Raw genomic sequence first — 21155 nt, 5'->3', positions numbered from 1 at the left:
CAAACGTTAAAGCCATAATCAGATTCAGCAACAATGTTGAGAATAAGATCAATGTAAACAGCGACATCTTTTGGGGAAATTAACATTGTGTCGAGTGCACAGCTCTATATTATGCTGCCTTTAAGTGCTGCTCGTAAACACTTGTTTGCGAATATACCTACTACTTAACCTACTTATATATCCTACGTTTAACCAACTAAGACATTTAAAGTGCATTACTTATTTTAACCCTATTTTCATCATGACTGTCGCGCTTACTACACTTTGTATCTATGGTGCCACAGAAAACTCTAGTCTGGTTTTCTGGTATACGTTTATAGTCATTAAAAGCACCATGACTGGTCTTTGCGCAGCCGCAGTGCCATGTAAACACAACTGCGGTTGGATGTGGTTGTTAGCTAGTTAAGTTGAGCTAGAATATGTGTCATTTTACTCTGGCAGTGTCACTGGAAATGCTAAACTGATATAAAAGGACCTGAGTCATTGTTAAGCCATACGTGGTGTGGTCTGCTATTTAAGAGCAGCAGCTAGGAAGGTTAGCTAGCGGTGACATTAGCCTGTAGCCTACGTTGAAGCGTTTGGTATTGGCTTGTTAACTAACCTAGCTAGCCTAACGCTAACACGCTGACGCCCGATATTTATGCAATTTAACTGCCATTTGCCTAATGTTCCGGTGTAGTTAATCATATCAGATTGTTGTTTAAGTAATGCCGAATTGGTTTATGGTTTTAGCTAGCCAGACAGGGTTATTTTGGTGACTCAGGCGATAGGCCATCGACTGACAGGAAACAAGACAGCCGGGTCCGGACAAATACAAAGGAAATTGTTCGAGGCTGATTAAGTGTCATCATATGTTGACTGAAAACAGGTGGGCGACGTCTACAAAACTGTTTGCAACGCAAATTGATCACAATTGAATGTAGCCTTGAATATATGATACTAAGTTAACGTAACTGTGGCCTTTATTTACCACTTGCAGCAGCCATTAAAATAATATTGTAGGCCGTTTTCTGACGGCCTAATGCGTGTGAGCAGTAATTGGTCGTGTAAAGGTTAGAGAAATTATATACGTGTGTGACTTCATATTCGTGTGTTTTTGAATTCGCGTGTGTTTGTGTATTTGCACCCCAACAGGAAACGGCTGCGCAGTGGCGGTGATGATGAGGAGAGCGGCCACCTGGTGCCCCAGGCCAAGAGGCAGAGCAGAGGTCATCCTCTGTCCCCCGAGCCGGGCCGGGATGCTTGGGACTCTGAGGTACAAACATATTTACAATGGGAAATAAAATCATTACACTGAAGAAACTGTAAGAATAGTTGTCGTACACTTAACTCTTGGGTAGCAGCAGTTCGTGGTTGATTTTACCAAGTTCTTGCGCATCCTTAAAGTCACACTATGCAACATTTTAATATAAAGATAAATGATAGAATCCCACGAAAATAATCCCTCTCAATGATCACTTCTGCCCCACTAGAATATGTGGTGGTGTGCTTATCTGCACAGTCCTCCTCTCTCTGGCTGTATTGTTTTGTAAACAGAATACTAATATCAGTAAACAGCCCTACAATACATTACATCACAATACAGTAGTCTTTCAAGCAACACTTATCAGAAGTGGCGAGCGATCTACAATAAATGTACCTTTTTAGTTTTGAGTTGCTTTTGAGTTTGATCAAAGAGATCGTCATGGGTCAATGTAAGTTCTTGGAGGGCTGGCTTCAAAACCATTTATTTATATAATATGCATCTAACTATTTGTATTCGAATGTCAAATATAGACCTACAAAAATCTACAGAGAATCCTGGAAATTTGAGTCTGGAAAAGTCTGGAATGTTTGATTTTGAATCAAAGGCTACTTCTCTGAAATTGATTTCCATGTTATTGTTAACCCCCTGGATTTTTGGCATTCATATCCAGCTAGCATATCTAGCTAAATGTTGATGTCTACATTCCAGTCATCCAACAGTGAAAGCAGCAGCAGCAGCATCAGCAGTCCAGAACATGCGGCAGGGAGCTGTGGCAGCCGGTGTGCTGTGGGTCCCAGCAGTCCCCTCAGCTCTGTCGACCCCTCTGAACTAGCCGGCCCCACCAGCCTGGCCTCCTACCAGCAGATCAACCGCATCCTCAAACAAGCCCACTTCCAGAGCCTGCACAGCCGAGGAAACGTCAGAGACACATGACCACCCCAATGTTTCTCTGTCTGGGAGGGACAGAAGTCCCAGAGGCTGATTGACTTCACTCAGCTCTTTCCCATCCATCTCCTGTTACTGTGATATCTCAGAGCTCTAACCTATCTGTGGATGGAGACCAGCTCTTGGGTCAGGTATCTGGAGGGGGAGGGAGGGGTTCATCATTCAAATAAATTAAAACGATAATCATTTTAGCAATAATAATTGTGTGATCAGCTGAAACATTGTTTTTTGATCCACTTGATTTGACCAGTCTGGTTTACATGCTGCTCTGGGATACCTTTATCGTGACCCATCAATGATAATGAAATCCCTGTGTGTTGTCTTAAATGTCTTAAATCATGCTACTGTAGCTGCAGACATGGCACCAATTACAATTGTTGGGCCGGTTTGGTGTGACTAGTTTAGTCTCCCTAGTTGGGTACTTTGGTTGTGTGATGCTGAATCTGATGTCCGTGTTAGTACATGGACCAGTCTCAGGGAGGATTTGCACTTGTCTCGGACTGCTCATTTGCTTTCTTATTCAGACAGGGACTCCTTTACAGGGACACGGTGGAGCCACGGATGTTCACGTGGCCCACGTTATGTTTTCTGTTCTTATTTTAGCGACTAGAATATTTAAAGCTCTTTTTTCGATAGATTTCAGTCAATCGTAGTGCAGAGTCAGAGGCCATACATTGGTTTTAGCGTGGATCACAATTTTTAAACCGGGTTTCACAACACGACACAAGACTTTTTCAACACTTGCCAATTTTCCATCAACCATTGTACGTCCTTTCGGGAAAAAATAAAAGTGGCACATGTATCCCATATGGAACTAGTACAGTATGTCTGTTGTTCCTGATTTGGAATAACATTTTAGAAACATGGTGTTTTATTAAAATATTGTGCAGCAACGGCAGTGGTATGCACTAGTGTTCTTTCTATCATTGGTATGCTTATTTTTCTCCCGACAATGCAATAGACAAATGAGATCATGATCTCGACATAAACTACCCGGTTATCTCATGGTGAATAAATGTTTGCTGTAGTCTCTAATCGAAAGCATGCCAAAGCTCACTGTTCATAGTTGACATCAGTGTGTGTGTGTGTGTCATAAAATGATGCAACAACAAGCATAGGAAGAGTCACTAGTATTAAACAATAGTATCAGGTAGAGATTGCTGTATGTGAGTCGTTTGTGGGCAATTACAACATGTCTTTTGTAACAATTGCAATAAATAGAAATTGTTTTATTTTCATTAGTCACGACTCATGAGACAACAAAGCTGACTTTTATCCAGATCATGAGAGAATCATTTAGAATAGTTTGGGTTTTTTTTTTAATGTATAGAGGGTGGTTTGATGTGGCATTTGAGCATGTAGTAAAATGTAGTTGGGCCTGTCCAGAGGAGGTTACAGGTCAGCCTTTTAGGAACAAAAACACATTCCCCAGGCTTTGTTTGAAATATTACTGAAGCCACTAAAATGCTGTTTTAATTGCGGATGAGCCTTTCCTTCTGCGTGCACTACCTTCAGATGTCCCATGTGCACTGAACATCCAGGTACAAGCACTGACCGTAAGGCTGTGTGTCTCTCCTTTTTCTTAAAGTGGGATCTGTGTATTGATTAACCCCCATCCTATGAGTGAAAGCAGCAGTTTATTTCTTATTTTTCTCAGACTGGTTTGTCAGAAGTTCAAGCAGTTTGAAGATGTGGTTTATTTTTTTTCCAATGATATATATATTTTTTGTATTAAGTAATGTACATGACATTAGGCCTACGTTTTACTCTTTTCCTTTGTAAATACCGCTTCATTAAATAAATAAAATGTTTTGAACAAAGGCGTTATTTACCTTTTTTTTCCTCTTTAAGTCTTATTTTTTATTCTTGTTCTGAAGTAAAAAAAAAAAAATGTTAAAGCTTCATTTTGCCCCTTTTTAAAATGATATAGACTATTACATCGTTGATGATGGGGTGATACTCACGCTGTTCTGTGAGGAAATACACATTAGCTTTGCATGCTATACTGCATGTGCACACAGGTATTCCCTCCATCCCCCTTTTTCCTCCAAATGGCCAGTAATGAATGACTCCCCATGCATTGAGACCATCGGTAATGAGATATGACCTGTGTCTTAGCGCCGAGCAGTGAAAGGTTTCTCTAATTAGCACACTACATGTCCTTGTCTTGTCACAGACACTGTAACAGATTACATACATTAATGCACCACATGTAACCACGGTTACCTTGCCTGGCTACTGTGGGTCCTCATTTCTTGCTTCCTTTGATTCCCCTCGGCCCTCCTCTACTAAGATGAATGGGCCAATGATAATTCTGGATGAGAAGTCTGACCCTCCATCGTGGCAAGGAAGCCCTTTCTTTTCTCAGGTGCATGCATTCTCATTATCTCTACACTGCGTTCCAAATCATTATGCAAAATATATTTTTCTCAGATTTTCCTAAATAGTCGATGCAAATGACAGTCAGTATAATTTTCAAGTCATCAACCGTTAAAGTATGATTCAAATTTTATTGAACAAACCTCCAAATGATAACGGTATTTTTTTCAAAAATAAAAAACTCAAAATGCACCGTTCCAAATTATTATGCACAACAGAGTTTCAAAACATTTTATAGGTTGGGAAGAAATAAAAATGGTCATTTGTTGAATTTGCAGGATGTGAAGGTCAGATTTAGTGAAATCAAAAGCTATTTCAATCAAAAACATCTTAACAGGCCAAGTTACATGTTAACATAGGACCCCTTCTTTGATATCACCTTCACAATTCTTGCATCCATTGAACTTGTGAGTTTTTGGAGAGTTTCTGCTTGAATATCTTTGCAGGATGCCAGCATAGCCTCCCATATCTGCTGTTTTGATGTGAACTGCCTCCCTACCTCATTTATATTTTGCTTGAGGATGCTCCAAAGGTTCTCAATAGGGTTGAGGTCAGGGGAAGATGGGGGCCACACAATGAGTTTCTCTCCTTGTATGCCCATAGCAGCCAGTGACACAGAGGTATTCTGTGCAGCATGAGATGGTGCATTGTCATTCATGAAGATGATTTTACTACAGAAAGCACTGTCCTTCTTTTTGTACCACGGAAGAAAGTGGTGAGTCAGAAACTCCACATACTTTGCCGAGGTCATTTTCACACCGTCAGGGACCCTGAAGGTGCCAACCAGCTCTCTCCCTATGATTCCGGCCCAACACATGACTCCGCCACCTCCTGTCTGCCGTCGCAGCCTTGTTGGGACATTGTGGCCATTCACCAACCATCCACTACTCCATCCATCTGGACCATCCAGGGCTGCACAGCACTCATCAGTAAACAAGACTGTTTGAAAATGAGTCTTCATGTATTCCTGAGCCCACTGCAACTGTTTCAGCTTGTGAGCATTCTTTAGGGGTGGCCGATTAATAGGTTTATGCACAACTGCAAACCTCTAGATCCTACACCTTGAGGTTTGCGGGACTCCAGAGGCACCAGAAGCTTCAAATACCTGTCTGCTGCTTTGTGATGGCATTTTAGCAGCTGCTCTCCTATTCCGATGAATTTGTCTGGCAGAAACCTTCCTCATATTACCTTTATCCGAACGAACCCGTCTGTGCTCTGAATCAGCCACAAATCTCTTCACAGTACGATGATCACACTTAAGTTTTCGTGAAATATCTAATGTTTTCATACCTTGTCCAAGGTATTGCACTATTTGACGCTTTTAGGCAGCACAGAGATCCTTTTTCTTTCCCATATTGCTTGAAACCGGTGGCCTGCTTAATCATGTGGAACGTCCTTGTTAAGTAGATTTCCTTTGATTGGGCTTACTTAGCAAACTGATTATCACAGGTGTCTGAGATTGATTTCAATGATCCAAAGCGCCCTGAGACACGATACCATCCATGAGTTTAAATTTAATACAAAAAATGTAATGTTTATGACACTTAATTCCAATTTGCATACTCATTTGGAACACAGTGTAAAAGGCAGCTACCAAAGCATTACAGTATGGCAACGTATAGAGAGGAACATCAGTGAGTCATAAGCAAACCTTTTCATCTTCATATTGTCTGAGGTATGCCCCCCTTTTTGAGCTGCCTTTTGTATCTTGAAGCAAACATGACATTTGAGCCAGGCAAGTGCTATGTCATTAAGGTGGTGAGGATGCAATTAGCAGATGCTCGGAGAAATACTTGAAATTAATATTTTCCCTATAGTGAAAATTAGAATTTCTGTTTAAGAAAAACATTTATTGCATGTTAAAGAAATAATTTGCAAATCAAATGAATCTCCCATAGTACCCTCTTGGGCCTTTTTAAGCTATTAATGTTGAGATATGATAACATTGATGCACTGCACTAGAGATCAGTGTTACAAACAACAAGGCAGTGTCAGCAGGGAACATACTGGATAATACATATAAAATCAAAATAAAAGCATTATTAAAATCTGGATAACACTAGCACATGCTGATTACAATAACCATTTCACTACATGTAATCAAGGGTTGATAATAAAAAAAAAATTTTTATACACAGACAAGTAGTAAAAAAGTAATGTATACAAGTGTAGTATTGTTAGGCACAAATACTCCATAATGTATTTTGAACGTGAAAAAACAGATTCTTAGTCCAGACGTTCATGAAAGGAGCAGCAGAGGGCAGCACACTTTGTTGTGTTAGCTGGACACATTATTCCTCCAAGTCTGAATTCCTGGGGAACACTACAACCGGATCAAAACGTGTGGACTACGTAGAAAATATTTATCTTTAATCTGAGTTTACACACACACACACACACACACACACACACACACACACACACACACACACACACACACACACACACACACACACACACACACACACACACTGTCCTTTACTAGCAGCGCAGAGATATAAAGGTGGGCAGTGATGAATGGCTTGTATCAGTGGAGTGGAGAGGCATGAAGGAGTTAAATGAACTGTCCTTGTTCTTGGGTCTATGTATGCGCATACATTGTTATATTTTTACCGTGGCAAGCAAAAAAAAATAATAATCTGGGTTAGACTGTTTTTTTCTGTGTCCTCTCTGATTCCCATCTACTCCTCAAAGGCAAAGGCATCAGCATCGCACCAACAAAACGCAGACAAACTATACGACGTGTTTCATATTTATCAGCGTCCAGTTCACCTTCAAAGTCTTTCAAATGAAAACCATAATCCCCATGAATAATCTCTCCCGTTCCAAGATATATATTTTTTCTTTGGAGAACAGAAAGACAAAACTGGTCACAGAAAGTACAGTCAAGTGAGCGACTTTGATATTGTGAAAAAAACAGAAATGATGTCAGAGCAAAATAAAAAGACAGCAGAAGTGAGTTTAAGCTGATCTGGGATCACCTCTCGTAGTCAGACTTTTGGCTGAAATGTAATGTGGGCAGCTGTAGCCTAGCATGAGATGGTGACTGGGTTGGCATCAAGTATTCAACTTTCCCTCTGTCAGCCAACACAAACATCTGCTTTGCCTCCCCACCACCATCTCGCCCAAACATCAAACACAACAAGGCTCGCCTGCACTGCTGCCCCTATGGCCATCCCAAGAATTAATGACCCACCAAGCACATTAGCGGTGCCCTATTGCCCCGGCCCTGGCTGGAGCGGGGGATAGGAAAAGCCGCCGTGGCCAGGTGAACAAGGAGAGGGAAGGGGTTAGTGGGTCAGGATGATTAAGTACTTCACAGCTCAGGAATTAAGATGGATGGATATTCAGATGATATTGGGATGTTTACTGCATTTGTGCCTTTCTTTTTTACATCCGGCCATATCATTCATTTTTACAGCCGTGTTTGATGGACTCAACAAGTCCCAGATTCTGTACAGTTTTATCATTAGCAATTCGGGGATTTATGAGAGGCCATGGGTGCAGAAGAAGCCAAGTTGGCTCAAGTGGAGGAGAGAGGTTGTTAAAGCACAAAATGTATGGTTATGGTGGTGCAAGCACTCAAAGTGAAATGACCTGCTCTTGAGTTAAGAACAAGGAAACTACAGGAGGATCTTCTTTTGCCTCCACTGCTCCTGGCTGTGAGTGCCCACTCTTTCACCAACTGCTGCCGTTTGGGGGCTAAAGAGGGGGACTGGGTTATCTCACACACTCTAGCCTAAACATGCTGCCCGCAATGCTGCTAAGAAACAGTCGTCCTTTCCCTATACGTAAAAAAAGAAAAGTTAACAGCCACTCTCTATAGAGCTGTCCACAAGTTTTAATGCTTTGAACGGACTGAACTGTAAAAAAAATAAGAGAATGGACAGACTCTGGGTGCTTGGGTCAGTGTCTCTGGTTCCCACTTTATGGCCTATACCCTATTCAATTTCACACAATGTGCTCCGGAGACAATGTACAGTAGACTGTTTTCATTGCACAGCAGAGTTGCAGTCAGGGCCCCGATCAATCACAATAAATGTTCACCCCCAGCAATACCGAATGAAAGGTTGTGAGCAGTTTTCTAGTCCCGCATGCCGGCCACAACCGTCCCTCCTTTCTATGGTTGTTTGTGAGGAATATTCACACAGCTCCATCTTGTATTTTCATGAAAGGAGATGATGTTTACGCCCTGGTCAGCTGTCAACACTTACAGGCTTTCAACAAGGAGAGGAAGAAGTGCAATAGTTTAGAGAGAGTCGTGCTAAGTGGGACTGTTTAGGGTCGGCTGGGTAGCGCATGCACTCAGCAGCCCACCACCGTGTAGACCGCTGTTATTCTAAATGGCCCCCTATTAGCTGAATGGGAATAAGCTCTGCACTCAGAGCCCTGTGTTGTAAGCAGAGAGAAGGAGAGGCCACACGGTGTCGTCTCCACGCGGCCGACCTGCCACACAGGCATGTTTCATCACTGGACGACTGATATGGCGCCGCAACACAGCCACCGAGGTGCAATTTGTTGCATTTGGACTATAACTGTCAGGGAGAGATATACCCTCACTTAAATAGCATGCCCATAATCTGCCCCTCTCCCTGTATTATCATAATTGAACCCATGGGCGGGCCAGCGCCATCAATAGCTGAGCTCATCTGCAAATTAATAAAACATGGGCCCCAACCAAATCTACGCTTGTGATGGAGCTTGGAGCTACTTAGACACACTAAAGGCCTGAGTGTGTATGTGATTGTTATTTTCAAAAGAAATGGGAGCACAATAACATCGTACTCATTTTGTTTTTTCAGCATTGATGAGCGAGCGGCTCCCGTGGCGCTACATGTTTTCCCAATGAACTTTCTCCCCCCTTGTGACAGCCATGCTTATTAAAGGGGTAGTTCAGGATTTTGGACATAGGGCCTGATTCCCAAGGCTTGGTGTTCTTTATCATTGGAGACAGTTTTCAACACATTTAATTCAGTCCTTGTAGTTGCAGAGTACGCTCGTGCTAAGCTAGCGCACGGCATTGGGGGGATACCTAGCCTGCTACTAAAACAGCCTTCCCCACTCCACAGTACACCCGAGGCTAATCAATTATAACGCCAGACTATCGATGTAAATGTCTGTGTTGATAGAATAATTTTAGAAATGAAACTAGCCTCGCATATTGCATTTAGTGCATTCCTGCCAGGCTGCGGCAGCGGCGGACTAATACCTAGGTTACCGGATCTATAATAGTTTGTTTACCTGCTGCTCTCATAGTTACAGACGCAGAGTACAGTGCACGCACGAAGGAGTTTTATTAGCCTATTCAATAAACAAGATATGGCCACGTTTGGAGGACTTAGCGATGCTTTTGAAGACGATTATGAGGAATTTGTTGTATCCACCACCGAACCGTACCTGTACGAGCCGGAATACACTGATGAAGAACTGAGAGAGATGGATGCGCAAAGGGCAGAAAAAGAAAGAGCGTCTTTAGAGACAGCCCCCGCTGGAGATGCAGCAGAGAACCGGGACAGAACAACAGGAGACTGGTGGTGCCAGTGCAGAAAATGTATAGAAATGCCGACACAGGACGAATGTTTTTGCTGCAGGGAGTGGGACTTGGTCACCCCACAAATGCAAGAGCTGGAGCTGGACACTAGCTTTCAGGGTCTAGACGTGTCTGGGCATAGCGTCTCCCGAGACAGAGCAAAACTTTGTGGTGTCCATCTGTGGGATTTATTTGTACAATTCCTGAATGCACACTGGCGCACCATGTTGCCTAGTCGTTCGTTTCAGTTGCTGTCCCACGCTGCTCTGTTTACTTTCTGCTGTAGTGATTCGGTTACACAGCAAAGTAAAAGTCCGCTGCTGCCGAGAAAGTAGTCCCCAAAATGCGATAATTCATGCGATGCGAGGTTGGTTTTATTTCTAAAATTATTCTATCAACACAGACATTTACATCGATAGTCTGGCGTTATAATTGATTAGCCTCGGGTGTACTGTGGAGTGGGTAAGACTGTTTTAGTAGCAGGCTAGGTATCCCCCCAATGCCGTGCGCTAGCTTAGCACGAGCGCACTCTGCAACTACAAGGACTGAATTAAATGTGTTGAAAACTGTCTCCAATGATAAAGAACACCAAGGCTAACTTGGGAATCAGGCCCTATGTCCAAAATCCTGAACTACCCCTTTAAAACCGTCAAATGCCATTAATGGTTCAGTATGCGTGTGATAAAACATGATAAAAACCATCAAAACAGACATTGGGAAGGATTTTTACCTGCTCCGCCATTGTAGGCGCATACACATTCACCCATCTGTCGCTCTGCACGTGCACCGGCAGTGAGACGGGTGCCGGTTTATAGCGTTCTCTCTTCTGATTGGTTATCAGTAGTGGGATCCCCGAAAAGTTTATTTGCCGATTACATGCAAAGCGAGTGACTGAGAGATTGGCTTTATGAAACGCTCACACTATGCAAGTGATCACTGTATGAATAAAGAGCGATTTAACACTTATATTAACATAAATAAATCGCTTACTTCACCTTTAAACATGAGGATGCTGGATCACAACCACTGGCCTTGAAAGGATGGAGATCCAACTGATTCAACAGGTTGCTGCTGCTGACTAATTGTGAAGCCACATATTCCTTGGTCAGGACTGAGACAGGCTGGCACCATCAACAAGTGCCACATCAGCAGAAGTAGGGGGCTTTTGACTGTGTTTATTTTGACTGTGTGGCCTGACGCCCAGTATGATGTGGGAGATGGCGAGAGATGGGTGGTCGTCATAATAAGACCTAGATCTTATTAACAACAAATCCTGGAGGGCACTAAAAAAAAAAATAGCCAGAGGTTATTGAAGACATACATCACTTGGGCTGGTAGTTACTCTGACATTAAGATGGCTCCTCTGTTGAACATGAAACAAAAGGCAAAATGTATCCTCCGTTGTTTCTCTCCCACACAGCTTTCTCTCTTGTATCACAAGTCCCTCAGTTAGTTTTTACACACACAACAAAAAAAATAAAACAAGGCAAACTTTTAAAAGACTGTGACCTCCCACTCCTTCTCCAAAAAAATAAGGCCAAGCCGAAATGCGTCACCTCCTCCAATATCAACACACAGCGTACCTGGCCTTGGGTGCACCTCAAAGCTTTTTGGTGTACTCATGGGCTTCATATAAAAGCAAAGTATGTGTGTGTGCAGCGATGAAAAAAAAAGGGAGAAAGAAACGGCCTCTCGGGACATGGAATGCTGTAAAAGCTGGAAGGCCATGACGACTTGATGAGCCATCAGACCCCACTGTGAACGAGCAGAAACATCTAAAGAGAAAAAGGCTGAGATCACGGAGCTGCAGAGTGCATGGAGTCATATGGACAAAATAGAGAGACATACTGACTCTCCAAAGAAAACATGGGAGTAATCCTTGGACAGAGTATTGTTTGGGCATGCCATCATTGTTGAAACACCTCGATCCCATGTGTGTAAAAACATGAGTAATCATCTAGAATTGAAACAGGTTCCTGTGAACAATATAAATACACAATAGCCTATATATTTTGTAGATTATATAGATAGACAATTGGCTATATATTGTGTCACCTTCCAGCCTTATGGAAGTGCAATAGGCTACTTAATAGCTAAGAATAGTTCCGGCACTTTTGGACAACTTATTATCCACTTGGACAGTGGGATGTGAGGGTTGCCACCCTTTGTATCTGTCTGTCAAAGGCCACAGCCACCAGCTGGTTAGCTTACCTTAGCTTTACGTCTGGATGTATGTAGGATTACTTTTTGGTGCCTCTGCTGGTTGCCTGGCAACTGCTCAGCGCCAAGACAATAGCCTCGTTCGACTTGGAGCCGTCTTGCTCAGACCTGTGCAACTATGACCCGCGTCTTGCTGAGCGCACAACAAAAATGCTGTGCGCTCAGCAAGCCGAGCGTCATAATTGCGCAGGTCTTAGCAAGACGGCGACATCTCAAACGAGGCTAATACTAGTCACTTCAACCATTTGTTAAAATGCAAAAGGTAAAAAGTCTAATAGACCCTTACGTTTAATTTTTTTTTATCAACAAAATGAATTATTTGGTGAGCTTTAGAAATGTGGATAGCAGGGTTATTTTGTATAGGGAGACAGAGCAGGGCTAGCTGTTTCCACCTGCCTTTAAGTGAGGCTAAGCTAAATTAAGCTATGCTATGCTAAGCAGCTGATGGTTGTAGCTTCATGTGCCGCACATTTTTAGCAAAAATATGAGGTATTGATTATCTTGATTTGATTTGACTCTCAAACAGAGGGCAAAAAAGAGTGAAGGCTATTTCTAAAATTGTCGATCTTTTGCTTTTATTTAACAGCCCTATATTTACTGAGCCTGAAAACATGTAGCCTAATTATATGATATAATAGCCTATTAAGATGTTGGATTTGAGACTTTGCAACACTGTATTAAGTAGTGTGACCAACTAGCCTACCTGTTTTGTGCACTAATAATTTACCATTCTGAAAGGGACCATTCATAACCAACCTGGATCCCTGTAAAGTTGAACAGTTGCTGAAGACTCACTTTTGTTGCATTGGCCTTTAACACAAGTTGATACTTTGACTTTGGGACTTTTTTCATGTATCTTATATGTTATTTTGTATCTTATCTTGTACAGCACTTTGGTCAACTGATGTTGTTTTTAAATGTGCTATAGAAATAATTTTGACTTTGACCTTGACAAAGAGTGCTACTCTTGGTAGCCCACATTTTACCACTGATCCTTGACCAACAGCTTCTTCTGTCATGTTGTAGGCCTACCTCCACTGTCACCGCAAATGTCGTGTTGTAGGACTGAAGTTATAAACAATGTAAAAAGGAAACCTAACACGTTTAACTTCAACAAGTGTGGCCTTTCTCAGCAGGAGAGTTTCATGTATAGAACTCTGCCTGCATTCTATTTAATGATTTGCTCCCTTCGAACTCCTGTGGAAACATAATATTTTACATCCCTTTGAATGTCTTGTGCAGTGCAGTGCAGCGGTGCGTATACTGTCGACTTTCATTACTGAAATGGAAGTTTTTGAAAGAGAAAACCTTGGAGTTTTTCCAGACAGCTTTGTTGGACTTTGCTGTGTGTTGATTAACATTTTTTTTAAGAAGTCACTCAGTGTCATTGTCACTACCAATAAAAAAAGTGGAGTCCAAAGGACATTAAGTGGAGGATTTATGGCCCCCATATATTTGAGTGGAGGGCTGCTAAACCTTATGAAGTCTCTCTTGGCACTGTACGGTTTTGCTTTCTCTGTCTCGCTCTGTCGGTTTTTTCCCTGTTGCCTCAGAGTGCCTACAATTTCCCTCTCTTTATTTTCATTGGCATTTAAGGAGCTCGGTGCTCTGTTGAATGTACTCATTCAATGGTGAGCTTTCAACATACACGAAACGCACGGCAAATACATTAGCACACACACACACAGACACACACACACACACACACACACACATATGCACACACAAAGGCAACCGCAACCAACATGCAGAGAGCAGACCCTGACTCTCCCGCTCGATGCCACAGGATGCTGGAGCCCAGCAAGTATCTGACGTACACCAGGTCTGAAAGCATTTGGCCCTGTCTATTCTTGTCATTGTTGGGTGGGGGGGCATTAATTGATTAGCTTGGTTTCTATTCCGTCTTTTGTGAAGTGGCTATAGTCCTGGCTTTATGAAGGTTGCTGAAATCTATTCAGACCATTCTCTTTGCCTGGTAGAGCAGAGCACAGCGGTGGAGCAGCCGCTGTCTCCACCTTTTATCGGTTGGAAATTGCCCTTGCACATTTGAATCTGCCGTCTCCTGGGGTCCCTTTAAGACTTTTATAGCTTTATATGTCTCATCAGGTTTTATATGCTAGGATCACACAAGAAAATGGCTCTCCTTTTTATTTAATTCCTTCAATCTTAGTTTTTAGTATGAGTCCTTTTAAGCGAATACTATTTTGCAAGTTCTTCTCAGTTCAGCTCATATGAATGCTAGCTGTCTATCTCAGACATGGATCCACTAATGTATAGAGGCAGTCTACAGTGTTTTGACCACACATGAGATCAAAGTGTGTTTGTGCTGCAAGGTTTAATGTGACAAGATGCTGAAAGTGTATGTACAACACTCCAAACTATTTTCCAGTAATTAAACGTTTAGCTGTTTTTCCTCCCGTAAAAACAGCCACCAATTGCCCAGAGGCTATCGGGGATCTACAATAATCCGGGCGGGGGGGTAATTGGAGAGGTAGGTGTCAGAATAAAATCATCAAAAGTAGCAGCATTACTCAATTTGACTCATGTAAGCTGCAGCTTTAAGTGCCTGCTTGCTTCTTTTTTTAACACACACACACACACACACATTCACACACATACACACACACACACACACACACACACACACACACACACACACACACACTGAAAACAGCTCATGCAGATGGCCCAGTATCCACATCTGGCAACAGCTGGAGTTGTGAACACATCTGTTCCGTCCTAGGTGGAAACAGAGAGGGTTTGATGCTGCTTTAAAGCTGACCTCCTCTTAAATATTTTCACATTTCACAATCCGCTGTAGTACCACGGGCGGCGAAAATTACAGCACCGGCATCATGGCTCTCTTGTGTTCCCCTGGCTACAGACAGTATGGCCTATCAAGCTCACCCAAGGGGAAGAAATGTCTGCCCAAATCACGTCGTTTACATTCTAGTACACATCGTTTCGCCCCCCCTTCTTTGTGTTCTTGCGTCTGCATCTCCACTGACTTTGTTCTTCTTTGTTCCTTGTAGTTCTGTATTCTCTCTCTCTCTCTCTCCCTCTGCTTCTCTGCCTGTCTCCTTCCCCTCATTCTTATGTCCACATCTTATCAGGGCAGCTGGTGAATCGCCTTGAACCCCCTTAGTTGGTTTGCGGACCACAGGCGGCTAAGACTGGCAGCTGTGTGTGGGAGACACACAGTCAAGTCATCATTTCTAATAGCTGCACGTGGCTTGTGGTCGAGTTTTGTTGGCCATTTTTTTTCTGTCATATCTTTGCGTTTTGGAAACCACTTCTACATCCCAGTAGATGAGATGTATCTTTCATTGATCTTTGTAAGGCCAGTGCAGGTGACACAACAATACATTGAAAAGATACAAGAAAAAGGATTGACTTTGAAAGATACAGCAAAAGACACATGGCCTGTCTGTCTCTCTTGCTCATGTAATTCCACTCTCCCATTCTTCTTGCTGGAGATCCACACGACCCTATTTCCTTTCTCCTCCATCACCTTCTCCCCTCTCCTACATCTTACTTTTTTACTTGGCCCATTTTGCAATCAATCTGCTTTTCATCTGATCTAATGAGCTCATTATTGTGTCTTAAGCAATGATGATTGATAATAATGGCTTAGAAAATGTCCCATTGATTCCCTTCTATATCAGGCCTGTAAAAGTAAAGGATCCATGCATTAAAAATCATGGGTCAACTGAACTCTCTCCCCTCTGTCTGTCGTCCCTAGGTGGCTGGCACGCCCTTTGTTTTCAGTCCAACCACCCCTCCCCCCGGCGCCAATTCATGATGAGTGAAAGTGGTTTTCTAGTTAACACATCTGTTTGCACTGGTTAATAAACATGTCGTGAAAGGCTTGCTTAACAAAAGTGTGAAAATGCATTACCGCTTACCCTTTGAATGGCTCCTTTGCCAGTGTTTTTCCTACACCAGGCTTAAATTCCTCAATGTTTTTACATGTTTACAAAGACCAGTGAGTGAAACCAAATGTTATACAGTAGACATCATATTATAGCAGCCAATCAAAACAAAGGAGACGTGTTACAGTTGGTCACTTCGCTGGAAGTCTTTAATTTTTATGGCCGTGCTTCTTAACAGCCATGACTGATGGAGCCATTTGACTTTAAAGCTGTAAGAGCTCCTGTTTGTAAAGCAGGCAAGTGCTAGGCCACTGGCAATATGTCTGAGGCTATACTATAGCTTTATGTACGCCGTTCGTGTATTTGCATTGGTATATATGTGTGTGTGTGTGTGTGTGTGTGTGTGTGTGTGTGTGTGTGTGTGTGTGTGTGTGTGTGTGTGTCTAGGAAGGAGAGAGAGAGAAAGAGACGGAAAAATGCAGAAGGGAGGGGGGGTGGCCGCTAATGATAATTTGGGAGGGGGTGTGTGTGACAGAGTTTGCGCCCAGATGAATAGCGCACAGTCAGCATGCAAGCTCAAATCACTTCAATAGTCTCACATCAACCAATTTAATGGCACAATCCCGGGCCAGTGAAGTTTTTATTCCAAATCCTGTCCATAATCTAATGGCCCTTTGAAAGGCTGCCACTTCCCCCTGGCTGACAAGTTGTGCATTTGGATCTAATTGAATCCATTTACATCCTGCACAAATGGAAAGCACATGGAGGCCTACCCACCTGGTTCTGATCAGCTACTGAGTTGGGAGAAGCACACTCTGAGGACGTACGCCCAGCGCCAGCAGCAGGGGATACACTACACAAGTGAAGAGAAGGGAAAAAGAGAGAGAGAGGGAACACCTTTTCATATTACTATTGGCTCTAATTGAATTCAGTCTGAGTTCAGTTACCCCTTCACATTTCCATGTATTTCCTATCTGTGGTCATTTACAGTTGTGTAACATTTTACCACAAGGGGGAGTCCAGCAATTTTCAGTCGGTTACAGTATTACTGTGACTGCTAATCTGCACATACAGGATTCATCTTCTGCTCAGAAGACATGAATTAAGGCTTCCGACATATTTTGTGATTTAATGTTAGATAGAATATTAATGCATTCTTGCTACCTCATGTTAGTCAGTGGGGGTTGACCAAATACTGTCATAACTAATACAATAATGAAGTGAATACATTCCTTAATTAAAATATCACATGCTTCCACAAAGCTGTGTGGAGGCCATTCAGCAGGGTTTATCAGTGACTATCATTTGTCAATCAACACCTTTGGGTTTTCAAAGCAGCGTGAGGGCAACTGTCAACTAGGCCACGTTTACATGGTAACAGTCTCACTGCAAGGTTCTCCCTTTTACGTTTTCAAAGGTTTCCATGTTCAGACGCAATTGTTTTGAAAACTTTACTCGTGCACATGGTTTCGGAAAAACGGGACGAAAACGCTGTAGTACGCATGCCAAGCCAGTAGTTCGCGGTGACACTTATTTAATTTATTTATTTCAGGACAATGCACATTAATGAACATGCACAGCAGTACACGTACCAATGCAAGATTGTAGCCTGGGGGCTTATTTCCATCTGTAGTCCATTAGGCAGGTTGATGTTACAATAAAAATTACAAAGATATACAATAGAAACCTTTGCTATAAAATACTGCGAAACAGAAAGAAAGAAAAGTAAAACAGGAGAATTCATTAGTAGGATTAGTAGGTTAAACAAATACACAATGAATACACAACTAATAAGGTACAGCATACATGTAGAGGTGGTTGCACCTTTGGTTAGTTCTTAGCCACACCTTTACTCGGCTCTTAAAGGTGGCCAGAGTGGGACGTTCCCTTATACAGGTCCTTCTCATATAATTAGCATATTGTGATAAAGTTAATTATTTTCCATAATGTAATGATAATAATTGAACTTTCATGTATTTTAGATTCATTGCACACCAACTGAAATATTTCAGGTCTTTTGTTGTTTTAATACTGATGATTTTGGCATACAGCTCATGAAAACCCCAAATTCCTATCTCAAAAAATTAGCATATCATGAAAAGGTACTCTAAACGAGCTCTTAACCTAATCATCTGAATCAACTAATTAACTCTAAACACCTGCAAAAGATTCCTGAGGCTTTTAAAAACTCCCAGCCTGGTTCATTACTCAAAACCGCAATCATGGGTAAGACTGCCGACCTGACTGCTGTCCAGAAGGCTATCATTGACACCCTCAAGCAAGAGGGTAAGACACAGGAAATACATTTCTGAGCGAATAGGCTGTTCCCAGAGTGCTGTATCAAGGCACCTCAGTGGGAAGTCTGTGGGAAGGAAAAAGTGTGGCAGAAAACGCTGCACAACCAGAAGAGGTGACCGGACCCTGAGGAGGATTGTGGAGAAGGGCCGATTCCAGACCTTGGGGGACCTGCGGAAGCAGTGGACTGAGTCTGAAGTAGAAACATCCAGAGCCACTGTGCACAGGCGTGTGCAGGAAATGGGCTACAGGTGCCGCATTCCCCAGGTCAAGCCACTTTTGAACCAGAAACAGCGGCAGAAGCGCCTGACCTGGGCTACAGAGAAGCAGCACTGGACTGTTGCTCAGTGGTCCAAAGTACTTTTTTCGGATGAAAGCAAATTTTGCATGTCATTCGGAAATCAAGGTGCCAGAGTCTGGAGGAAGACTGGGGAGAAGGAAATGCCAAAATGCCTGAAGTCCAGTGTCAAGTACCCACAGTCAGTGATGGTCTGGGGTGCCATGTCAGCTGCTTGTGTTGGTCCACTGTGTTTTATCAAAGGCAGGGTCAATGCAACTAGCTATCAGGAGATTTTGGAGCACTTCATGCTTCCATCTGCTGAAAAGCTTTATGGAGATGAAGATTTAATTTTTCAACAAGACCTGGCACCTGCTCACAGTGCCAAAACCACTGGTAAATGGTTTACTGACCATGGTATTACTGTGCTCAATTGGCCTGCCAACTCTCCTGACCTGAACCCCATAGAGAATCTGTGGGATATTGTGAAGAGGAAGTTGAGAGACACCAGACCCAACACTGTGGATGAGCTTAAGGCCGCTATCGAAGCATCCTGGGCCTCCATAACACCTCAGCAGTGCCACAGGCTGATTGCCTCCATGCCACGCCGCATTGAAGCAGTCATTTCTGCGAAAGGATTCCCGACCAAGTATTGAGTGCATAACTGAACATAATTATTTGAAGGTTGACTTTTTTGTATTAAAAACACTTTTCTTTTATTGGTCGGATGAAATATGCTAATTATTTGAGATAGGGATTTTTGGTTTTTCTTTACTTTTTTGCCAAAATCATCAATATTAAAACAATAAAAGGCTTGAACTACTTCAGTTGTGTGTAATGAATCTAAAATATATGGAAGTCTAATGTTTATCAGTACATTACAGAAAATATTGAACTTTATCACAATATGCTAATTATATGAGAAGGACCTGTAGTTGGGGGTAGTGTGTTCCATAATGCCCTACCTTTAATAGATATGGCTGAAGGCAGTTTTTCTAAAAGGAACCTCACAGTCCCTGTTTACAACAGCTCTGGTGATCCGAGTCTGTCTGTTCTTAATAAACTCTAGCAGTGGGGGTGAAGCCAAGCCATGTACTACTTATAAATTAAGCATACAGAGGAAAATTTACAATAATTATCAAAACTCAGTAGGTTATATTTCTCTAAGATGTTACAATGATGATAAGAGTAAGTTTTTTTTATCTAGAGTTTTGAGTGCCCTTTTGTACAGAGGCTCAACTGGTTTTAGGATAGTAGCATCGGCGTCGGCAGACCCTTTTCACCGGGGCACGTGCCCCGTTGTGGATCTGCGGTGCCTGGGTATGCCTGGGGCACTGATTTTTTAATTAATTAATTTATTTATACCTTTAATTTTTTTTTATTTAAGTCTGACTCATCTGGCAATCTACAGAATGCATGCTTGCATTTTTTTTTCTTAAAATAGGCCTATATGCATGGTGCCCCCCTCATTGGCCGGCCGCTGCAATGAAATGTACGAGACGAATGCACCCACTGAGGAGAGAATCATTCTCCTTGATATCGACTTTTTGAACCTGTCCAGCACAGCGTCAGCGACCATTCACTCCGGCCGGCGTGAAGTGAAGTAAACAGTAACGGCCTCCACACACATCCTGCGTCTACCTCTGGAGCGCGTCGCATTACCTTACTGCTGCCTCTCTCGGACTTTTCTCGGACACACATGCAACGTCTCAGCAGCTGCTGCTGCAGCCCTGCTTCTAAAAGCCCTATCTTTCTACATAGAGTTTTCATAGATAATTCCCATTAAAAATGAAGTTATTTCATGTCATCTATGATGCATATGATTTATATTGAGTCTGGACAGTAATCCGTTCGCCCCATTGCCATTTTTAAAAAAATGTTTTGCCATATTTTCGCTTGTTGGAAGTTTTATTTTGAAGGGGACACACCAGAAAATGGTGAAACTACAGCGAAAGCTGCCAGTATGAAGTCAATATGACTCTCAGCAGAGTATTTCAAAAATCACTTTTGTAATGGAGGACTGTATGCTTGTTGGTTAGTTAGTTTGTGACCACTGTGGTGCATCGGTAAGAATGCAAAAGGAACGAGGATTATCTCTTCACGGATTTATTTAACAGTTGGCAAACACGTGTGTAGTGTGTGTAGTGTGTGGTTCTGAAACAGAAACATAAATAATATAATCAGTCTAAATAATATACATTATTATTATGAACAGGAGTTAAATGCTCTGCCATACATTATGTACAGATTAACCAATATGTGCTAATTCCTATGTTAATCAGATGTGAACACAATTACAGTGAATCCTAAATAATACATAAGATGGCCCCAATAAGTTCTATAAAACTTAACAGTAAACATATGCATCTAATTAACACATATAAAATACTG

General features: G+C 42.2%; 1 protein-coding gene across 1 annotated transcript; it reads left to right on the top strand.

Annotated features, from left to right (window-relative positions):
• The first annotated feature begins 390 nt into the window (after window positions 1-390).
• LOC307262625 (protein VCF1) lies at window positions 391-4002 on the top strand. Its single transcript, XM_080043574.1, has 3 exons — window positions 391-868; window positions 1135-1255; window positions 1955-4002. The coding sequence occupies exons 1-3, from the start codon at window positions 852-854 to the stop codon at window positions 2177-2179; spliced, it is 363 nt and encodes a 120-aa protein (XP_079899700.1). The 5' UTR covers window positions 391-851; the 3' UTR covers window positions 2180-4002.
• Window positions 4003-21155: the final 17153 nt, after the last annotated feature.

The sequence above is a fragment of the Ammodytes marinus genome, assembly GCF_949987685.1.
Source record: "Ammodytes marinus genome assembly, chromosome: 16".
Classification (NCBI taxonomy): domain Eukaryota; kingdom Metazoa; phylum Chordata; class Actinopteri; order Uranoscopiformes; family Ammodytidae; genus Ammodytes; species Ammodytes marinus.
This window is presented reverse-complemented; position numbering and strand designations above follow the sequence as displayed.

Bases quoted from the DNA above. Each gene is read 5' to 3' on its own strand.
- LOC307262625 (XM_080043574.1), top strand. The intron at 1,256-1,954 runs GTACAAACATAT...TCTACATTCCAG, and splicing joins GGGATGCTTGGGACTCTGAG to TCATCCAACAGTGAAAGCAG.